The sequence below is a fragment of the Danio rerio genome, chromosome 24, assembly GCF_049306965.1.
Source record: "Danio rerio strain Tuebingen ecotype United States chromosome 24, GRCz12tu, whole genome shotgun sequence".
NCBI classification, from domain to species: domain Eukaryota; kingdom Metazoa; phylum Chordata; class Actinopteri; order Cypriniformes; family Danionidae; genus Danio; species Danio rerio.
Window position 1 is genome coordinate 45,719,355 of NC_133199.1, and position 17,962 is coordinate 45,737,316.

The 17,962-nt window shown below is 38.7% G+C and overlaps 1 protein-coding gene across 4 annotated transcripts in view; it reads left to right on the plus strand.

Moving 5' to 3' along the window:
- Positions 1-250: 250 nt before the first annotated feature.
- LOC101884098 (lethal(3)malignant brain tumor-like protein 4) overlaps positions 251-17,962 on the plus strand; it is a 64,499-nt gene continuing 46,787 nt past the window's right edge. For 2 of the 4 annotated variants that reach the window (XR_012399619.1, XM_073941255.1), the window contains exons 1-6: positions 251-302; positions 10,521-10,599; positions 14,692-14,781; positions 14,855-14,912; positions 15,316-15,401; positions 17,092-17,196. Coding sequence is in view for 3 of the 4 variants with exons in the window: in XM_073941255.1 (XP_073797356.1) it covers positions 14,707-14,781; positions 14,855-14,912; positions 15,316-15,401; positions 17,092-17,196 (324 nt within the window). In the remaining variant the exon portion in view is untranslated. The remainder of the gene's footprint in view (positions 303-10,520; positions 10,600-14,691; positions 14,782-14,854; positions 14,913-15,315; positions 15,402-17,091; positions 17,197-17,962) is intronic. The other 2 variants (XM_073941254.1, XM_073941256.1) reach the window with 2 other exon arrangements.

Here is a 17,962-nt window from a genome sequence, read left to right on the forward strand (position 1 = left end):
ATATATATATATATATATATATATATATATAAAGACAAATACAGTAATATATATATATATATATATATATATATATATATATATATATATATATATATATATATATATATATATATATATATATAACTGTATTTGTCTTTAACACAATTAATATCACTAATATATTACTAGTGTGTGTGTGTGTGTGTGTGTGTGTGTCTCTGTGTGTGCAGAGCACATGCGCATTAATGCCACCTCCCTCAGCGCATGCGCAATACTCAGTGCTGTCAGCCGTCTGGCGGATGGATCCTCAACTCGCGCGGGTAAGAAAACATTCATTAAATCCAGCACAGCTTCACTTCTGGCCTTTAAAACACTCGACGGAGGAGAACTCGCGTGTATGAGTGTGTGTGTTTGCGCTGCTCGGGGAATATGTGTGTGTTTGGGCTCGACAGAGATGAAGCAGTGCGTGTGTGTTTGATGTGTGTTGATGGAGAACGTGTGTGTGTGTGTGTGTGTGTGTGTGTGTGTGTGTGTGTGTGTGTGTGTGTGTGTGTGTGTGTGTGTGTGTGTGTGTGTGTGTGTTTCCCGTCAGCTGATGACGCGTGCGATACTTTTATAGGCGAACTCCGCTGTTTTCTGCTCCACTTTCGTTTCGTCGTGTTTGGGTTTGTGTTTGTTTGTTTGTTTGTTTGTGTGTGTGTGTGTGTGTGTATATATGTGTGTGTGTGTGTGTGTGTGTGTGTGTGTGTGTGTGTGTGTGTGTGTGTGTGTGTGAAGTCGCCATTTTCCTCCGCTCATCATGGATGTTGTTTGTTTGTTTGTTTGTTTGTGTGTGTGTGTGTGTGTGTGTGTATATATGTGTGTGTGTGTGTGTGTGTGTGTGTGTGTGTGTGTGTGTGTGTGTGTGTGTGTGTGTGTGTGAAGTCGCCATTTTCCTCCGCTCATCATGGATGTTGTTTGTTTGTTTGTTTGTTTGTTTGTTTGTTTACTCGCTCATCACTCAGTTATATTCTCTGTCCGCTGATTCTGAATCACTCTTCGACTCTTCATAAGTGAATCTCTCAGCTCTTCTGCACCTGCTGGAGTCTCTTCTGCTTCATAACAAACATCCCAGCAGCAGCAGTGGAGATCAGCTTTATTCTGGCTCTCTCATGTCTGACAGTGGCTGTTTCTGGGTTAAAGTAGTACCTGCCATCCACACTACACATGATTTCACTGCGACTGATACTAAGATGTTGTTTAGTCAAGTTCAACAGTGTTCAAATCTGCTGTCTTTCATATTTACCTTTATCTATCAACACCGACCAAGAAAACCCAAATATCTGTCTAACTGTATTTGTGATTAACACTCTTATAAAAACAACAGACCCTAAATTCATATATAAAGCAAACAATATCACGCTGATGGTTTTCTCCCAGCGAGATCTATTGTAAGGACAGGTTTACTGTAACTTGACAACAAACCAGAGTTCACAAAATCTGATTGCGTTTATGAAAGATTAAACACTTTCTGCTGTCAAATGAGGGTAATATTAGTGTATTATTGGTTAATAGCTGTGCAGTCGGGGCTCATTCTGTTGATAGAAGTTGGTGTTAACCCCTGTGTGCTGTTGGGGATGTTTTCATCCACCCTGGGCTGATTTTGAGTCTTCATTTGGCCATAATGTTTTCTGTGTTTCTGCTAGCAGAATGATTATTTTGGTGGCAAATCTTATTTTAACACATATTTAGAGAAAATGCTTTGAACGTTTGAAATCAATGATGCACTCTGACCTTGTGTTATGTTCAGGATGAAAACATCCACTGAATTAAACTGCTGTAAAATGCATCAGATGTCTTTTTTCATATTTGTTTGCATAAATTAATCACTAAAACTACTAAACTGCTCAAATTACAGGATTTAAACTCTTTAATTGCCATATTAACAAATAATGTCACTGATTTAGTTAAAAAAACACACACAATATGCATTTTCAATATAAAAAGTAACTGTAGTCTGGATTTTTTAATCTTTTATCAAAGTCTTGGACACGTGAAACAACGCTGTCTTTGAGCCGTATCACCCTGCAGCCCAAGAGCTGTCCCTCACTGAAGATGAGCAGGGCTGAGTCTGGTCAGTGTCTGGATGGGAGACCACATGGAAAAACTAGGATGCTGTGTGCAGTGGTGTTAGTGAGGCAGGGCTCGAAATTAACTTTCTTACTTTCTTACCAGAAAAAATTTAGGAGCACCCACCAAAAATGAATGAGCACCGCTGCAAATTGTATATTAAGGAATTTATTGTATTTGAAAACAACATCAATTAGGACAAACAAAACCCAGAAACAACTATCTAACTAATGCTGTGATGACTTAATATTTGTGCAGTAATTCCAAAATGAATGTTGAATAATATAAAATATTAATGATGACGATGATGACAATAATACTAATATTGAATTACATTTCTCATCATCATGCTGCCTTGAATGTGCTTTAATGTAAGTTATCTGCTATATAAAGTCCTGCTGTTACTTTATGAAAAATAAATTGATGGTTTGCATCAAACACAAATGAAGCATTGTAGTGAGAAATATTTATTTTGTACTGCTGTTTTTATATGCATGTCAATGATGGTGTTTTAGCAGACATTTGCGCTGTTGCAGCCTGATCTCACGAGGAAACGAATGAAAATGTTACGAATTGCCATGAGATAGTGTTGGCTGAACACGCACTGCATCCTATGTACTTTTCACTCTTCAGCTGTTTGCATTCCCAGCGGTCACAAAAGCTCCCTCCCTGTCATCTGACAGCAGGAAGTCTTGAGTGATTGACAGCTAATATGAACCAATGTAGTGGCAGGGAAGAGCGATTTTACCACGTTTTTAGAAAAAAAAAAAAAAAAAAAAAAACAGGTCGCACTACAACCATTATATGCAGTCGCACGAATGCTCCCAAGTATATTATGAGGTCGCATAACTTAAGTTTCGGGCGCATATGCGACCAAAATGTTCGCAATTTCCAGCCCTGTGAGGCCAGCAGGGGGCGCTCAACCTGTGGTCTGTGTGAGTCCTAATGCCCCAGTATAGTGACTCTATTGGGGACTCTATACTGTCAGTGAGCGCCGTCTTTCAGATGAGATGTTAAAGCGAGGTCCTGACTCTCTGTGCTCATTAATAATCCCATGGCACTTCTAGTAAAGAGTAGGGGTGTAATAATTGTCATTTGGCTTAGTCCCTTTATTAATCTGGGATTGCCACACCGGAATGAACCGCCAACTTGTGCCAACTGCACACATGTATATTTCCTAAATGATGTTGAACAGATTTTTCACAGTGTTTCCTCTAATATCTGTTCTTCTGGAGAAAGTCTGATTTGTTTTATTTGGGCTAGAATAAAAGCAGATTTTAATAGTGTTAAAGTCATGTTAAGCTCAATATTATTCACCCCTTCAGCAATATTAGTGTTGGATTGTCTCCAGAACAAACCACTGTTATACAATCACTTGCCTAATTACCCTAACTTTACCCCAATTACCCTAGTGAAGCCTTTACATGTCACTGTAAGCTGAACACTAGTGTCTTGAAGAATATCTAGACTAATATTATGTGCTGTCATCATGGTGAAGAGGAAATAAATCAGTTATTAGAGATGAGTTATGAACACTGTTATGTGCAGAAATGTGCTGGAGAAATCTGCTCTCTGTTACACAGAAATTGAGGATAAAAACAGGAGGGTTTAAAAACAGTTTAACAGGAGGGTGAATACTCTGACATGTGTATTGTGTATATATTTTTCATTTGACCCACTAATTTTCAATATTCGACCCAATCCGGTCGGGTTACTCTTGGACATCGGGGGTCCGTTCTTCGTACGTGGATTACTCAGTTAGCTGGATTTGGATGTTGACGATTTGACACGATCCAGGATCGTTTCGTTCTTCAAAGCTGATCCGAGAGTTGTTGTCATGGCAACAGTTCTGCTAGGTCAAACCTGATCGGGAGCAGGTTTAATTCATATAAACAGGATTAGATCGGCTCAGTTCAAGCAAAGATAATACAGAAAGTATGTACCGAATTCTGATATTTTCTTACAGTAGTAGTTATATACACTTGGGAAAATAATACATAATTTTTAAATATATATATAAAGTTATAGTCATTAATAAAATAAACAAAGTTATACATATTAATAAAACGTATGCAATCTGCACTCTCGAAATGAAAGTACAAAGACTGCCATCTGGTGCAAAGAGAAAACTTATTGAAATGAACTTATTAGATCGCTTTAGAACAAATTGTGTATAATAGAAATGCATAATATGTGATTTTTTAAAGCAATAATACATTTATGCAGTCATAAACATATTTTGATAGTTAATATGCCGGTGATTTGATGCTTCACAATTCAATTCAATTCAATTCAGCTTTATTTGTATAGCGCTTTTACAATGTAGATTGTGTCAAAGCAGCTTCACATAAATGGTCATAGTAATTGGAACAGTGTGGTTCAGGTTTTAGTGTTTAAGTTCAGTTCAGTTCAGTTTAGCTCTGTTCAGTGTGATTTAATCATTACTGAGAGTTCAAACACTGAAGAGCAAATTCAACGATGCGTAGCTCTACCAATCCTGAACCATGCGAGGCAGTGGCGACAGCGGAGAGGGAAAAAAAACTTCACCTGATGGGAGTGAAGAAAAAAAACCTTGAGAGAACCAGACTAAGTTGGGCACGACCATTTTAATTTCTCCGCTGGCCAAAAGTCTTGTGCAGAACTTCATTCGCCGTGGTTTATGCTGGGAGATGGCCTCAATGAAGACTCGTCTGTCCCTGGAGCGTCGCTGGAATCAGACTCATGTTCTCCACTCCCCACGACCATCAGCGCAGCAGCAGCTCAGGATATGGCCTGGTCCCGGATATGGAATCCTTGGGATCATCACGTCGCTGGTCTTGGATCCAATCAGTGACTCCGTTGCAGACACCTTTACCAATATCAAAATGCTTTTGTAAACAACCAGTTATTCTTTACACCGATTAAAAAACGGCTACTATTATAACGAAAATCTTTTCTAAACGTAGAACTAAATACATTGATTTGCATTGAAATACATGAAAACTCTTGTCTTGACAAATAAAAGTGTAAAGCCTGCAGCTCATAACAAATGTGTAAAGTTCTTGCGTGTCATATTTAACGCACCGTTTACTGCTAATTTGATGTAATTTTGCTCACATGGATAATTGAATATTAATCAGATGATGTCATTACGCTGCTGTGCCGTCAGCCAATCGTTGCATTGCTGATCATGATTTCGAGGATCGATAGATCTGTCCTTCACAACACACACAGCGATCTCAGATCAGTTTATCCAGACATTCTAATCTGATTCGCAAACTTGTTTGAAGAACCAAATTAGCGAGAGATCAGTTATCAAGATTAAAAGATCCAGGATCTGCTAAATCATCTTAAATCATTTAAGCGAGGTACGAAGAACGGACCCCGGGTCTCTGGTGTTTGTTTGGATCTCCGGGCAGGAAGTTGTCGACATGTTTCCTGCAGGGTTGCTGCTTTGTGCGCATCACTTCCTGTCAGTGTGTCTGTGTGTGAAGCGGCATGTGTTGTTGATTTGTGTGTTCAACATCACATTCATCTCAGCCTGTCTGATCATCTCCATTTATGATGAAGAAAATATTGACACGCAAGATTATTGAGTCTGAATTATTAATCAGCACTGTACACCATATCTGTTCATTTGTGTGTTGTGTGTTTATTAGCGGTGGTGAACTGCATTATGGGATGTTGATCTCTGCTCTGTCCACTTCTGATGATGTAAATTCAGCTCTACAGTTTAACAAAGAGACTTTTACTGACATTTTAGATGTTTGAAATAATATCAGAAATAATATGTAGAGGAATAAGAGTGTAAAATAAGAGTAAATGTGCTGCAGTTTATTACAAGCTTTCTGTAGCGTAACACCAGCACACACTATACAGCACTGCACACTATTACACACGTGCAGAACAGAAAGCGTATTAATTGCAAATATAGTGTACTAATTAGGATCTATATTCACCGCTGCTTGGTAACTAAATAATACAGCACAAAATAAGAATAATAAACAAACAAGTCAATTTCTCTTTCTAATTAAGGTGAAATAAAAAAAAAAAAGTTTTTAAACCCAAGTAATAATTTTGCCCTGGAAATAAATACAGAAAAAAGAATAATAAAAAAAAAATAGTGTTTGTTTTATGCAAATCTAAAAAGGCCCTCTTGATTAACTACACTGTAAAAAAAATCTGTTATTTTACTTTTTTTCCAGTAGTTGCGGGTGCCGGAAAAATGTCTGTAATTTTATTTTACCTTTTTTTTTCTGACGCCCGCAACGACTGGCCTTTAAATTACAGACATTTATTAAAATATAACTGACAGTAAATTACAGAAATTTACTAACATTAATATTTTTGGCAAATGTCCGTTATTTTATGGTGAATGTCTGTAATTTAAATGCTGTTATTTTACGTTTTTATTTCCGGCTCCCCAGCTGCTGGAAAACACTTAAAATAACTGATATTTTAACAGTGTATGTTACAAAATTGTTTAATATTTTCATTTTCTGTTCAATTTATTTATTTATTTTTCATTAAAAACACTATAAAAAGTTCCAAAAACAGAACTGTTAAAGAACTGAACCAATAAGTGCTATCCATAAAAGTAATTAATACTGTTAAACCTTAACAATACAATCCCTACATTTCACAATGGTGTTAATAACTCATCTCTAATCATAACAGTGTTCATAACTCATCTCTAATAACTGATTTATTTTCTCTTTGTCATGATGACAGTAAATAATATTAGACTAGATATTCTTCAAGACACTTCTATACAGCTTAAAGTGACATGTAAAGGCTTCACTAGGGTAATTAGGGTAAAGTTAGGGTAAGTCATTGTATAACAGTGGTTTGTTCTGTAGAATATAAAGAAAAAATATATAGCTTAAAGGGGCTAATAATATTGACCTTAAAATGTTTTTTTAAATAAAAGCTGCTTTTACTTTAGTTGAAATAAAACAAATCAGACTTTCTCCAGAAGAACAAAGATTATCAGACACACTGTGAACATTTCCTCAATCTGTTCAATGTAATTTGGGAAATATTAAAAAAATATTTTAAAATAATTCAAAGGTGGGCGTGTGAAGAACAGTGTTTCCCAAATGTCTCATGTTTGGTCGTGTCCTAATCGTCATCTAGAAACTGAAATCATCGGTCCTTCTGTGGAAAGTGAAGGAGATATTCAGCAAAATGTCCAGCTTCCTCATTTCATGATGATCGGGGACTCCATATTCAGAAGCAGAGCCGTATCATGAGTCAGATATTTACACTGTAAAATATCCCCAGATCAGCTCTTTCCCCTGCTGTGTGAGTCCTGTTTTCACTTTATTCCTGCTTCTCAATGTCATTATGGGACATTATTATCATCTTGATCTTTCTTCCAGCAACTTTTAACCATGAACAGTGTGAAAAGGTGTGTGTTCTGCGTGTGCAGTGCTGTATAGTGTGTGTTGGTGTTGTATATTACGCTACAGTAAGCCAGTAATAAGCTGCAGCACATGTTCTGCTGTTTTACACTCTTATTCCTCTACATATTATTTCTGATATTATTTCAAACCTCTAAAATGTCAGTAAAAGTCTCTTTGTTAAACTGTAGAGCTGAATTTACATCATCAGAAGTGGACAGAGCAGAGATCAACATCCCATAATGCAGTTCACCACCACCTGTTGATTGACAGCTGTGTTTCGCAGTGCAGTGCTGTAGCACTACAGTGACTCATGGGGACTCCTCTGGTGTTTTCTGCTGGAGTTTCTGGGAAACCTCTGCTTTTCAGAATCACTGCTGTGTTTCTCTCCGCATCTCCAGGGTCTGAGCTCTGGATGAGAGGACAGATCTGTGTGTATACTGTGTGTGTGTGTTTGAGAGAGATCAGATGATTCAGATTGAACTGTGCTGAAGTGTGTAAAGTGCAGATCCTGCAGGTTATTCCGCTGTTGTAGTCTTGTGTTGACGTCCGCTTCAGCTGTGAGTCTTTCTTCTTTATTTCTGTGATCTTGATTTATTTTTAATGCTCTTTCTTTTGTGTTTGTTCTGTAAGTGTGTCAATAATTCATGTTTAGCAGGGCTTTCAGCACACGTGCCTCTAAAATACACCTCATTTTACACACACTGCTGGATTTTAGCATCCCTGAGATTCTGTGGCATTATAGTGGTGTGTGTGTGTGTGTGTGTGTGTGTGTGTGTGTGTGTGTGTGTGTGTGTGTGTGTGTGTGTGTGTGTGTGTGTGTGTGTGTGTGTGTGTGTGTGTGTGTGTGTGTGTGTGTGTGTGTGTGTGTGTGTGTGTGTGTGTGTGTATATAAATATACACACACACGCACACACACACACACAATCGAAATCAGAATTATTCACCCCCTGTTTATTTTTCCCCCAATTTCTGTGTATCAGAGAGCAGATTTCTCCAACACATTTCTGCACATAACAGTGTTAATAACTCATCTCTAATAACTGATTTATTTTCTCTTTGTCATGATGACAGTAAATAATATTAGACTAGATATTCTTCAAGACACTTCTATACAGCTTAAAGTGACATGTAAAGGCTTCACTAGGGTAATTAGGGTAACTAGGCAGGTTAGGGTAATTAGGCAAGTTATTGTATAACGATGGTTTGTTCTGTAGACTATCAGAAACAATATAGCTTAAAAACTGCTTTTATTCTAGCCAAAATTAAACAAATCAGACTTCAGAAGAACAAATATTATCAGACATACTGTGAACATTTCCTCAATCTGTTCAACATCATTTGTAAAATATTAAAAAAATAAAATATTCAAACGGGGGTGAATATTTCTGACTTCAGCTGTAGATGGGTAGATGGATCTATTAGAAATAATCTAATTTTTAGTTAATTAGCAACTTTTTATATATTTTTTTTCGTCCAGACCATGTCTACCAATAAATAAAATAATAATAATAAAAATCTGTTGCTGTTTTGTAATGATTGTTCTTAATCAGGTGGAGTTTGAAACATTTAAAATTCTGAATGTATTTTTCTTTAAATCATGAGTGGCTTAAATGCTTGAAAAACAGGTTGTGCAGTACGGCTGCCAAAATTAATTGTTTCTTCTTAAGGACTTTGAATCTTTGAGCTGCTGGGATGTTTGTAAGGTGAATTTTCCTCTCCTCTATCGCTATTAAAGCGATACTAGTGGATCCTCCTGACTCAAGTGTGTCTGTAGAGCGAGTTTTCTCCATGGCATCTATCACGGATCAGCTGTGATAGGTGTGCAATGTGCACTTTATCACGTACATACAGTCTGATCCCGCGCATTCTTCACTGTCCGCGTCAATATATATATATATATATCGCCTTGAAAGTTGGATTTATAAGGCTGTATCTGCGTTCTGAATGATTTTGGATATTGAGCTTCAAAGTTTTTGCATTCTATGGCAAACAGTATGTGTGTAACTTTTTTCCTAAATAAAAAGTCTTAAAGTAAACAACTTCTAAATAACATCTTATAATGTAAATAAATTGTCATATTTTAAGAAAAAAAAAAAAATATATATATATATATATATACACACACACACACACACATATTAGGGCTGTGCAAAAATATCGAGATTTTGAACTATCGCTGTAATTTCTTTCACGATAGTGTATCAATAGTCCAACCTGAAGTATTGATTCATGTTGTGCCAAACAGCCTCCTCCGATGTCACTAACTTGCTATCAACAAAACGCTAAATAGTATGGTATCAGAAGTAAGCAAAGTGAGCATGGTGGAAAGCTTCCGTCTGCCTTAACATTGCAGAGTTACTGAAAACTGCATAGGAGGAATGAGACATCAAATGGAAGGACCTGTCGTCGTAACAGACAACGCGTCAAACATGACCATGGCAGCACAGCTGGCCGGCATGTTGCGTGTAAAATGCTTCGTGCATGCCATCAGTTTACCTGTGTGCGACCAGTTTTCACAGCAAAATGTTCACAATGCTGTCTGTCGCACTGTCAGTTACTAACAGTTTACCGCATATTAGAGCACTGTGTTCCAGTTTTGTTTACTTGATGCATTTTAATTTTGTTTACTTGCTTTAGTTTTATTAATTATTTCATTTATATGTGACTTTAGTGGCATATTCATTTTGGTTCAGTGTTTAATAACAATATGCATTTAATGCAGTTCAGTGAGTTCTCTGTTCAATAACACTGTGCAGTTCTAATGAATTGAAATAGATAGAAAATAAATTGGAATTGGAATTTTAATTCGTCTGCTGACTTTATCAATACACACTATTGCAATATATCACAATATTAATTGTATCGCAATATATTGTATCGTGACCCATGTATGGTGATATGTATCATATCGTGAGGCCCTTGCCAATACACAGCCCTAATCTGATACAGACACACACACACACGTGTGATGATGCAGATGCACATATATCTGATGTTGTGGTTCTCCTTCAGGTCCTGTAGTAAGTGTGTGTTCTGTGTTGTCAGGTGTGTGTGTGATCCGGCACAGATGAAGCATGTGTTTGGTCAGGACTGTTGCGGGCTGAACTCCTGACCCATACAGAAGGTCAGTTTCTCTCTCTCCATCATTCCTGATCCTCCTCCTGTTTAATCCTCCTCATTTGAGCACGTCTCTTGATGATGTTCAGCTGTAATTAGAATTTTATTTTGCATGTCATGAAGTATTACCAGCTGCCACAATGGGTTCAATATTAGGAGATCATGCTTTACTCAGGAGAGAGACGCTTCTCTCTGGCCATGGCTGAAGATAGACTAGACGGAGAGATTAAATGTAAATCAGGGTTGATCATATGCTCCTGATATGAAATAAACCGTATGCTCTCCCTGCTCTATTGCATTACAATTAAAATAAAAATGATTTGGAGTTTGAAAGTGATGCATGTAAATAACAATAGATGTACAGATTTTGAGTGTGTTTTTTTGCAGAATGTCTGTAGGTCACACACACACACACACACACACACACACAGTGAGCATGACTCTTTAACACTGTAATCCATCGCCTTCAGTCTGAACAGGCCTCTGGGAGACCAGCCTTCAGCAGAGCGGCTTAATGAGGTCTGGAGGAGCACAGATGCAGAAACACGTCACAAACACCTCACTGCTGGAGTTAAAGAGTGCTTTCAGATGTGCATTTGTATTTTATTATTGGATGTTTGACGTAATCTCGACTGAATCATGAAGAGTGGGCGGGGCTTATAGTAGCTCCTCTTTTAAAGACAGCCAATAGTGTTTGTTGTTTCTCACAGCTCTGCTAGTGAAAGTGGATAAGCTCACGCATGTTAAATGAGGAGGGGGCGGGGCTTGTCAGACAGTAAAGAGTATGAGATTGGTCAGAAGATTTAATGAGATGCTGAAGTATGAGGAGATCTCAAAATAATCCTTGATTAACTTAGGCGGAAGTGGCGACTGCAAACTTTGGATGTTTACGTCCTCTAAATGTGAGTTTTGTCTGTGATTATAGACTAACATAATGAATTATCTGAAGAACTTGATTTGAATTTCTCTTATTTTACTGATGATGCTTTAAATTCAGATTTACATCACAGATATATAGTAAACCTCACTGCGTTCTTACCAGTGGTGGAAAGAGTTCTGAAGAATCATACTGGAGTAGGAGTACCATTACTTGCCTAATAATGCAGTGCAGTAGAGTAAGAGTAGCTGCTGTGAATATTACTCAGAGTATGAGTAAACACTAGCCCTTTCATAAGTGCCCAATAGTAGTGAGGATTACGCTGTATAAAGCTGACGTGTTTACATGTAATTTGTGCATGTGTGTGTAAACGTCACATTCTGTAGTGCATTTAGTTATTGTCCAGCAGACACACAACATCATTAGACATTAATGTTAGGTTGGATTTAAGTTGTGATGTCAGGTGACCAAAATTCAGTGTCTGGCCAGCGTCTAAGGACAACGTTATTTTGATGTCCAATGACTGCGTCAAATGATGTTAATATTTGGTTGATTTTAGGTTGTGTAATAAACTGAGCAATATCTAACATCTTAACCCAGCGTCATACTGACGTCAAATATTACAAATATACATATCATCAGGTATGGCAACCAAAATTCAACATCTGATAGTAGTGGTAACGTCACGTTGTCACATCATTAGACGTTGATATTTGGTTGGTTTTAAGTTAGACATTAAAGTCGTTGGCCTGACGTTGGGTTCTGATGTCAACACAATTTTTTTTTATTTCCTAAAACAAAATGCAGCGTCCCCACGTCACCGGGGTACAACTTCAGTCTGACGTCATGTTGATGTCTTGTGCATACCTAAAGCCTAGTTCACACTACAGGATTTTAAACATCAGCAGATCGCTGTGCCGTTCACACTACATGACTTAACTTTGTGTCTTTTAATCTCTGTGGTGTTCACACTACGCAACACTCTGTGAACGATCCACAAGAGGGGGGTCACACACTACATGATCTGACAACAACTCATTCCCCATCAGCTCATTCAAGCTACCAAACCACAGCCAATGAAAATTTGAGGGAGGAGTCGTCAGAAAACGCTGAACACTATTGGCTGCTTGTGTGCTGATGACATCACTGACAGCGTTTCAAGGATTTGAGAAAGCATTTAAAAACATCGTCAAATCAGCTGATTTATGAGCGCATTAATCACTCATCTGCAGGTTCCAGTGGATAGATACACAGAGAGTTTTTAATTTTTGTAATTTTATAACTCTTTGAAATAAAACTAACATATCTATAACACCCTGCCGTTTTCTAACTATCAGTGTATTTCTTTCTGACATTGTTATTTATTTTTATTTATTACAAAACAGTAAAGAACTGAGCATTTCTGCCTTAAATTACCATATTAGTCAAAATGACTGCATGCATGTCTGATACTTTTCACTGTGACTTTAAATATGTGTGCATTTCCTTGCCTGGCAACTTCCTGCTAACATAAACAAAACTTTCTGATGGCAAAAACATCAATTTACTTCAGATATCTTTCAAAACAGCATATTCTGTGCCGAATAGCTCCTGTTTGAAAGTGAAAATGAAAGCCAAGACCTTTAAGTGTTTTAGTATCTTAACTACATATTTATAGGCTGTATTAACAAAAAAAGATGATATTTTTAGGGTAATGGTGTCATTAAATATGATGCCAGACATTCAAAGCTTAATTTTAATATCTCAATAATAGCTTTGAATGTAAATATGTTGTGACAGTATGGCGTTTATATGAAAACGGTCAGGATGAGCAGTATGGTAATTCTAATAGTTACAGAATTCTAGTTCCACTGTTAATATATCCTACTCTCATGTCTGTGCTAACGCAGAATGAAGCGAGTGCACTGATGCCCATTCTGACCAATCACAGATGTTTCTGCTGAACACACAGGCATTCTGCTCATGCTGATCTGCTCTCTCATTGGCTGCAGCTCGTCACTACATCTGACCACACGTGGGGTTGAGTCGGCCGACTGCTCTGGAATTGATTGGATTTCCGTCTGCGAGGTGTCGGCGACGCGTCAGCGAGCCTCGTTGATGCGTTGTTCAGTAGTTCACACATAAAGAGCGGCGAGCGCCGAGCACCCGCAGATTTCTTCCCGATCACAGCCCGATCTGTCGGCGAGCTCGTTAACTTCCAAATCGGGCTCAAATCAGGCTTAAAATCCTCTAGTGTGAACTAGGCTTAAGTGTTTAAGGCCGTTTCGGTCAGTAAACATTCGTCATCTTCTCATTAGTGACCTGCATCTAAACCAGGGGTGCCCAAACTTTTTCCTATAAAGGGCCAAAAACCAAACTTGATTGAGGGCCTAATCGTAATCCATTAAATTTACTTCCTCTTTTTTTTGATAAATGAAAAAATCCTAGAAAATGTTGCTTTAAATCATATTTAATATCTAATGCAGTATAAATCTTGACATTTCATAATGAAATATTTACTGTTAAAACATAATTTCGTTTATAACGCACTGGAGTTCACCGCTGCATACACTAGTCGAGTCGCACCTTTACCTTGATCTGCTCATAGATGTCAGATGTACCATACATCAAGTGACAGTATTTACATGTTAAAAGTCTGATGTGTTTACAACATTTATTCAAATCATTTCATTCCACTTGTCTTTGTTGTAGCTCAGCAATAAAACTAAGAAACAAAAGATTACGTTCAACTCAAAATTAATTTGCCCCAACCGTTCTCCTCATCTTTTTAAATGGGAGAGTGGGCCAAATCAAAGGGTGTGTGGGCCAACTTTGACCCGCTGGCCTTACTTTGGGCATCTCTGATCTCAACAGTTCAATACGTGTAGAGATTTTGGATATTTTTCTTGGACACTTTTAATGCTTCCAAAAAGTTTGCTGCAGTTATAAACCGGCCATCTGTTGAGGTGGTGCATTATGATGTGATTTACCTTCTGTGTGTGATTTCACTAGTATAACACGACTGAATCACAGCACAGTCGCAGTAGTGACAGCAGATTGAAGGACAGCAGTGGTGTAAAAGTAGCAGTACTGCTCTAAACATGCTCACAGGAAGAGTACAACCACTGACATTCACAAAGCACGAGCGGTTTAAAATCGTACAGATATTGAGCACATGTCCAGTCTAGTTGTGAAGTGAAAGGGAAACTGATGCTGTGTGTGTGTGTGTGTGTGTGTCTGTAGTGTGTATGTCTAATAATGCAGAGCGAGGAGCGCAGGAAGAAGAAAGCCAGTGTAAGCCCCAGAGGTGTGTCGGAGGAGTACAGCCTGCGAGTGAGTACCGCGACCTCTGACCTTCAGTGACCCCTAGCACAGTGACCCACCCCGTGCTTCTGCTTCTCCTCAGGAGCGACCCAAAGACGAAAACCCAACCAAGATGAAGAATAAAGTGTCCACTTCACAAGGTGGAGGAAACACACACACACACACACACACACACACACACACACACACACACACACACACACACACACACTTCTGCTGCAGCTGTCAGGAGTGACTGAAGACAGTTACTAACTCTGTGTTGTGTGTGTGTGTGTGTGTGTGTGTGTTTGTTTTGGGTGTGCGCATTTGTGTGTGCATGTTTCTGTCTTTGTGTTTGTGTGTGTTTTTGTTGTATTTGTGTTGTGTGTGTGTCCTTTCTCTCCCTCTGTGTGTGTATCTCTTTCTTCCTGTCTTTGTGTGTTTTGGGTGTGCTCATTTGTGTGTGCGTGTTTTTCTCTTTGTGTGTGTTTCTGTGTTTTCGGTGTGTGTGTGTGTGTGTGTGTGTGTGTGTGTGTGTGTGTGTGTGTGTGTGTGTGCCAACAGTGAGCGGTAAAAAGAAGCTGTTTTCCTGGGATCAGTATCTGGAGGAGAAGCAAGCTGAAGCCGCACCACTGACACTCTTCACTGAGGTGTGTGTGTTTGTGTGTGTGTGTGTGTGTGACATTAACAAGACTGTACGAATGAACTGGTTTCCATCATTGAGCAGTAATGCACATGTTCTGAGTGCTGTCATTAGAGATTTTCCAAACACTCCTGATGTTGTTGTTGTGGATGAAGTACTGAAAAACATTCTGATTATGGAAGTAGGCTGTTGTTTTGACTCATACATGGATCTGTGCTATTCAGAAAAAATGCTGAAATATCAACCATTAGTGAATGCTCTAAAAGTGTGTGGCTACAACACAAAGTTGGTGATTTTAATTTACGGTAGCCTAGGGCACGTTCATAAACTGTGTGTGAGGGGACTACACACTGCCGGACTCAGTAAAAAAGACTCTAAACAAACTGCAAAGTATTGTTCTGTATCTGCAATAATAGGCAGTCTTCATGTGTGGAGAAGACGATGCCATCTCTATCCTTAATCCATTTACTTAATACTGCACGCAGAATGCATTGAGTGTCTAATATCGCCACGCAAAAGATCATCAATGGTTGCATGCTGCTTGTACTGTGAAACATTATGGGCTCCTTACGATTATTTGGATGCTGTGTTGTTCTAATAGTATTAGTCATTCCAAATAAAATGAATCAAATGTGAGTAAGTCTTTTAGCCCGTTTCCACTGAGTGGTGCGATATTGTGTGGTTCGGTACGCTTTTATGGCCATTTGCATTGTCAAAAGGTAACTAAAAGCGCACCGTACCATAACACTTTTTGGGTAGGTTTTCAGAAGGGTACCAAAAGGCGGAGCGAGACGTGCAGCTGAACGCTATTGATCTACAGAGAAGAGTCATTAGTACATACACAAGCAGGAGGATGAAAACAAAGGAAGCCTCATTTTTGAACACACAGTCGAGACATTACATCGTGATAATATATACGAATAATAACGAGCCATGGTCGACCCGAGCGCAAACAAACCTCGTCGTTGTCTTGATGAACAGCCACAAAGCCAAGAAGAAGAGCAGAATCTGCCGTGTGTCCTGTAGATGTTCACTAGGCCGTCTAAAAGCGTGCGCGGTTTCGCTTCCTTGCATGCGCTCGTATTGGCGTCTATATCTGAAGTAACGAACTTCTTGAGCTCATATTGATAACGTGCACGTAATTATTGAAGTGCTTCTGACTTCTGATCCTTTCATAAACGGTCAAACGAGAAACAAAGAAGCCCACAAAAACAAAGGAGCAAATGATTCCTTCAGCAACCTAAACGATGAACACACGGCCATGTCAAACTATTCTCATCAGCTTCTGGACTGGGAATGATAGAGTTGCTGCCTAATGGAGGCTACATGTGCTGCTGAAGAACACACACACAGATGAGGAGTTTGCTGTGACCGTGGGTGCATCATCTATTTTACATGGATATAAAAATAAACTGAAACTAGAGAGAGTGTTGTGTGTTCTGTAATACGCTGGAATAAATGTAAGCGTGCACTGGTTTTCTTATTATACACCATGTATACGTAGACATTACATCAAACATTAGGTCATGGAAAGTGACTCAAAAGTCCTGGAAAGTTTTTGAAGTAAAAATGTGCATGAACTCTGGTAATGTGTGTGTCTGTGTGTGTGTGTGTGTGTGTGTGTGTGTGTGTGTGTGTGTTTGTTGTTGTTGTTGTTGTTTGTGCATTGTGCTGACGCTGATGGTTGTCTTCTGCAGTTTCAGGGATTTCCCGAAACCAGGAATGGCTTTAAGGTGGGCATGAGGCTGGAGGGCATCGACCCGCTGCACCCATCCATGTTCTGTGTGCTGTCGGTGGCCGAGGTCAGACACAAACACACACACACACACACACACACACATGCAGAATATTGCAGTTCATTTCAGGGTTCCCACAGGTCATTGAAAAGGCCATGATATTCCTAGTTCTGTTGCAGACAAAGTCAGGGAATATTATTCAAATATTTCTCCAAGTCACGGAATATCAAAATGGGAACGAGTGAGTGTGTGTTTGTGTATGTATATATATATATATTTGCTTGATTTTGCATTAAATTCAATCATTTACTAATGCTTGGGGCTGGGTACTGCTGAACCTCTCAGCCACATGTCAGTGTTTATGAATCGATTTCATCAATGAGAACAGGAGTAATCTGGACAGACTATACATCAGTCTAAAGCTACAACCCTCACGCAGCGATTGCAGCTAGTCGTTTTTCAATGGGAAGTTTTTAAAGAGTGTATTTGCTGAGTATGTGTAAGTTGAACAGAAAACGCCTATTAGATATATGGAGTACATATCATCGTAATAACACACGCGCACGCATTGATTGCTGTACATCAGGGTTTATTTTGAAAGGTAAGAGTTTACAGAACAGCATCCCATCAAACACATTTACTCCACCGACACAAGTGTTGAAATATGAATGGTTGCTCGTTTGTTTATGTCACCGTTTCTTCCGGAGACCAGGGCTCTGTTCTTCGTGCGTGGATTTCTCGGTTAGCTGGATTTGTTTATTGATGATTTGACAGATCCAGGATCGTTTCGTTCTTCAAAACTCATGCGAGAGTTGTTGTCATAGCAACAGTG